Raw genomic sequence first — 5578 nt, forward strand, 5'->3', positions numbered from 1 at the left:
ATTAAGTACAGCAGGTAGTGCAAAAATAGAAATGAATTAGAGTCCAGAATATAGAAACATAGAAACATAGAAAATAGGTGCAGGAGTAGGCCATTCGGTCCTTTGAGCCTACACCGCCATTTGATATGATCATGGCTGATCATCCAACTCAGTATCCCATCCCTGCCTTCTCTCCATACCCCCTGATCCCTTTAACCACAAGGGCCACATCTAACTCCCTCTTAAATATAGCCAATGAACTGGCCTCAACTACCTTCTGTGGCAGAGGATTCCACAGATTCACCACTCTCTGTGTAAAAAATGATTTCCTCATCTCGATCCTAAAAGTCTTCCCTCTTATCCTTGAACTGTGACCCCTAGTTCTGGACTTCCCCAACATCGGGAATAATCTTCCTGCATCTAGCCTGTCCAACCACTTAAGAATTTTGTAAGTTTTTATAAGATCCCCCCTCAGTCTTCTGAATTCCAATGTGTACAAGCCGAGTCTATCCAGTCTTTCCTCATATGATATATAGTGTTACAGCTACAGAGAAAGTGCAGATAAAAATAGTGCAAGGGATGCATTGAAGGGGGCATGCACGAGGTGACATTAAACTACCATAATAACATTCTGTTAGCCCCATTCCCATACGTTAATGAGATAAATGTAATGAAGTACTTAACATTAGAGAGTTGTGCTCAAATTTCTGTAATTGGCTGCAAGCCAACTTTTTGAAGTTTTAGGAGGTGAAGTAGAAGGAAAGATTTAGGGATTTTAGTGCAGGCATTTAATGGCTGAAAAATTGTAGTAACTGGTCAGCAGAGTTGCTTTTGGTCCTGGCCTTTCCTATTTAATTTGCACGACAAGTTGCAGGAAGAGTGAGAGGGAAGCACTTCCTTCATGGCATTTGGGACCTGGGTGATGAAAGCTAGCAACCATTAATCTCTTAGTCAATCAAATCGAAAAAGAATGACAAAAGGACGCCATATGATCTAAATAAATAGATGTGCTGGAGGTAAATTGAACACCAACGAGTACAGAAAGAGAACGTGGGAGAGAACAATAGATTAAATTCAGAGAGAGAAGGGGAAGAACACTTTCTTCATAAAGCCAAAAAATGCTGAATTATTTTGAATTTGTAGCTCATACACATGGACTTCATATAATTAGACGTATTTAAACGTTCCATGTTGAGTTGCCATTGTCGGGATCCTTTCATTCTCTGTTTAATCCCACATTCACCTGAAATTCCTGTAGTGTTTATGCGTGCCGATGGAGAGTGATGTAGGCTTTGCTATTATTTCATCAGCCAATGATGCTAACATTAAGGAATTTGGAACAATTCAACAACAGTTTTTTTTTTTTTTTTTACAAATTGATTTGACATCGAGTTTGAATTTCTCTTTTCAGAGTATGCAGCATTCCCTCTGTTTCAAATTATTTTACTCCGAGACGGTGTTATCTTTCCACAGATGCACATTTTGTACCTAATTCAAAAAGATCAGTCATTAGCAGCCAAACAACGGGAAGCAGATTATTATGTTTTCAACACCGAACAAGATTTTTGGCAGCTAAAAGAATCCACGAATAATGAAAAGTGAAGTTGATATGAATCTGATACAATGCAGTGGGCTAGTAGAGGCAAATATCCTATTGCTCCTATTTTTTATGGAAGTCCCATCTTGTTCCCCCTCCATTGCCAAGGTGGTTATATGATCCAACAGGAATGGATACAACATGCCACATCTGATGCCAGGCAAGCCCACCCTTGGCCAGAATCATTTAAAAACTATTACAATTGCCTTAAACGATTTTTGATTTTTGATTTGAAAAAATTAGATTTGAAAATATATTACATCATTAATAGACAATTAGAAAATAAAGTGTTAATTTGTTTTTTTTAATTGGACACTTCCAAACATTCAGATCGAGAATTCACAGTGAAATCAATGGGGGCTCTGATCCTTTGCCATGTGTGTCTGCTGCAGAATCACACGGTTGAATGTGTCAGACAACATGCTCCACTCTGGATTCCACGTGCACTGACAGAGCCTGGTGAAGATGACCACCACTCAGTTCATCTTGGAGTCATGGTGGCTCTGCCTGTGCCCAGGGTGTAATTGTCCATGGGTGGATGAATGCAGCATTCCTGTAGGAACCGCCAACCACTGCCAGCATAATTCGGTCCTTTTGTTTCCTGAAAGATGAAAAAGGATTAAGGAGTAGCACAATTAAATCTTGCAGATTTGTCACTTTAGAGTAATGAAATGAGGTGTCTGTTGCCAGCAGGTTCCCAGGGTAGTTGGGAAGATACAGGTTAGGGTCCTGCTGCTGAAAACAGTCCCCGCACTGTCAATAATTAGCGTACTTACTGAGAGCACACAGTGATTAGTGTGGGGTTTTGGAGAAACTTTTATCATTGAATAATGTGCCTTTTATATTATATGATTGGTGTGTGGTAGAAGGAATTTTGAATGTGGGGCAGGTGACAGTGGATGCTGATGTATGAATAATATGAGCAGTGGTTTTGATGGTGTAGGGACAGTACTGAACCTTAATGTATGATGAAAGGGTTCAAATAATCTTATATTTTGATGGAACTGTATGTAGATTATTTTAACTACTTTTGTCTTTTTGTAGAGAAGAAAGCCGATTGCACCATAACCATGTCTGATAATGATTTGTTAGCTTTGATGACTGGCAAGATGAATCCTCAGACTGTGAGTATTTTCTGTACAAAGATCTAATGTTAAACAGAAGGTTACATTTATCAAGTCTCATGCTTGCTTTTCCAATAGCACATTCTTTGGCTCATTGCCTCTTTCCTTCGTTCCAGTGTATTGCCTTTAACACCTGTTGTAGCAAAATAAATAATGGAGTAAAATGAATGATGGGAGCAAAGTGCAGAAATTGCATCAACTCTCCGCATATACATAATACTTACCGGGAAAATAAATTCCATAAAATTCACATTTATTGGTATTTTGCGCTTGAGAACTGCTGCAGCCCACTTGCAAAGTCTTGAAACTGTAGAATATTTTACTCTCCTGTCTGAAAGTAAACTGGAAAAAGTAACTCAACTCTTCCTCTATAAAAGCACTATATGTCCTGTGATCTCATCTAAGTCACATCCCATCCTTCCACCACTCATTGCAAATTTCCTTCTGAGATTTCGCTCATTGTGCCTGACTGCGATATCCTTGATTTATCCAAGTACTTGTGAATTAAAATCTACCATGACTTAACGAGCAAGGCTTGCATTTATATACTGCCTTCTAGATTATTTCAAATGAATATTGTTACTCTGGTAAACTAGATGAGGGTTATGAAGTAACATCCGTAAAAGTTTGAAGAAATTTGTTTCTGACAAATATCAATGCGTATTTTAATTATATATTTTTTAATGTAAAAAAAGGCCTGATGGGAAGGCAGATGCACTCTGGGTGTGGATAGGTACTTGGGATGGGTTTATTAACAGGAATGTGAGAAAGTACAAAATAGTGCTATCGAAACCTGCTGGAATCTAATATGCACAATCTGGTGTGCAATTTGAGGTGTTGCATTTTTGGAAGTCAAACCAAGGCAGGGCCTTCATAGTGGAAGGTAAGGTTAGTGGGGAGTGTTGTGGAGCAGAGGGATCGAGGAGGACAAGTACATAGTTCCATGGTATATAGGGTGGTGAAGAAGCTGGCCTTCATCAATCAAGAGACCTAAATGACAACATTAAAAAATAATTATAAATAAATAGCACATTGGAAATGTACTCATTGTATTCTTTTTGTCTCCCATTTCTCAGCTGGCCTTCATCAATCAAGAGACCTAAATGACAACATTAAAAAATAATTATAAATAAATAGCACATTGGAAATGTACTCATTGTATTCTTTTTGTCTCCCTTTCTCACATGGACCCTCCCCAATACTTTAATCTTCCTTAGTTTTCACCAGGTTTTAATACAATTTTGACGGACAAAATAATCTTGGATCAGCTACTACCTACATTTATGGTCACAGTGAGCATTGGCTCAATGTATTTCATTTTGTCAACTTTTAAATGCTTCAGTGATTATAGCGTTTATAATTATTTAAAATGTGTTGTACTTTTCCACAATTGTACATTTGTTGAGGATGTAAAATGTATCTTGTCCAATAAAACTAAGAAGTGTTGGATGAAGATGAAAAAATGCAAATGCATTTGAAAATCTGATTTTAATGAGATGTGTAAAATCAAGAGGGGAATAGCTAGGGTGAATGCACTGTCCTTTACCCAGAGCAGGAGAATCAAGAACCAGAGGACATCATGTTAAGGTGAGAGGGAAAAGGTTTAGTAGGAACCTGAGAGGCACATTTTTTCACACAAAGGTTGGGGGTAAATGGAACAAGCTGCCAGAGGAGGTAGTTAAGGCAGGAACTATAACACAATTAAAAATACATTTGGACAAGTACATGGTTTATTATTGGAATTATTTGATGTTGAATCTATTCCAAATTGGAGATGCATAGTTAATATGCACTCACTTTGGAGTGGTATTTAATTGTAGTGCTTTCATTTATATTGCAATGCATATATTTTTTTTTTAAACTATATATTTTCTGTCTAGGCATTCTTTCAGGGGAAATTGAAGATTGCTGGTAATATGGGCATGGCCATGAAACTTCAGAATCTACAACTTCAGCCTGGCAAAGCCAAACTGTGAATATTTATCACAAGTGGTATCTATAACTATGTAGAAAGGCACCTACCTGCCTTTGGCCATGTGGCATCTCGGTGGAAAGTTGCCAAGAAGGTGGTTGGGAGCTGCTTCCTTCATCCCTGAAACATTCTGGAATAATGTGCAACGTCTTCTAATTAATCTTGAAGTTTATAACATTGGTATCTTGCTGAGCAGGTTTGACATCAAATAAAATGCATTTAGTTATCTGATTCAATAACTTTCCGAAAATGATGTAAATGTAACTTTGAATATATTTTGTAAAGTGCTTCACTACTTGCTATCTATCTGCACTAAATGAGTTCAACAATTGTATGTTAAAATTCATCTTCTTACTTTAATCTACTCTAATCCATACATTTATATTTGGTGTAATGTTGAGTTTTGAAACATTACCTTTGCAATTCTTTAATCAGTAAAATATTGGGATTGGATTCTGTAGCATGATGAGCAAAAGAAATAAAATTAAATCCTACTTTCTCTCTTTATGAACATTAGGCTTTTCTCTTTAGCTTCTGTCTGTGACACGGTAGGAATGCCATGTTCCATAATTAACAGTGTTCAGAATTTATTTTACAGTTGATGAAATTTAAAAAAAGGACTAATTGTAATAATACGTCTTGGCTAAAACTCATTAAAGTTTGTGAATGGAAAATGGGCTTTCTTTTTTTAACTGTTTCTAAATTCAATTTATATTTAATGACTGGTTTAAACAATTTACTTGGTGGGTAACATGGTCAAACAAGGCTGATTGGCCACAATAAAACCTGGTAAATGTTCTGCAGGATGACATTCCTGCCAGCGGGCTGGATTGGATTTCCAGGTGGATTGGGGGGGGGGAGAGTTTGTGGGGGGGGGGGGGGGGGCATCCCTTTTTACCTGTCATG

General features: G+C 37.5%; 1 protein-coding gene across 1 annotated transcript in view; it reads left to right on the plus strand.

Annotated features, from left to right (window-relative positions):
• The window catches only part of scp2a (sterol carrier protein 2a), a 69877-nt gene extending 64531 nt beyond the window's left edge, over nt 1-5346 (plus strand). Inside the window, exons 15-16 of the mRNA XM_055641875.1 lie at nt 2621-2700; nt 4581-5346. Coding sequence (XP_055497850.1) covers nt 2621-2700; nt 4581-4676 — 176 coding nt within the window. The 3' untranslated portion in view covers nt 4677-5346. The remainder of the gene's footprint in view (nt 1-2620; nt 2701-4580) is intronic.
• The last annotated feature ends 232 nt before the right edge of the window (nt 5347-5578 follow it).

The sequence above is a fragment of the Leucoraja erinacea genome, chromosome 10 (genome assembly GCF_028641065.1).
Source record: "Leucoraja erinacea ecotype New England chromosome 10, Leri_hhj_1, whole genome shotgun sequence".
Taxonomy (NCBI): Eukaryota; Metazoa; Chordata; class Chondrichthyes; order Rajiformes; family Rajidae; genus Leucoraja; species Leucoraja erinaceus.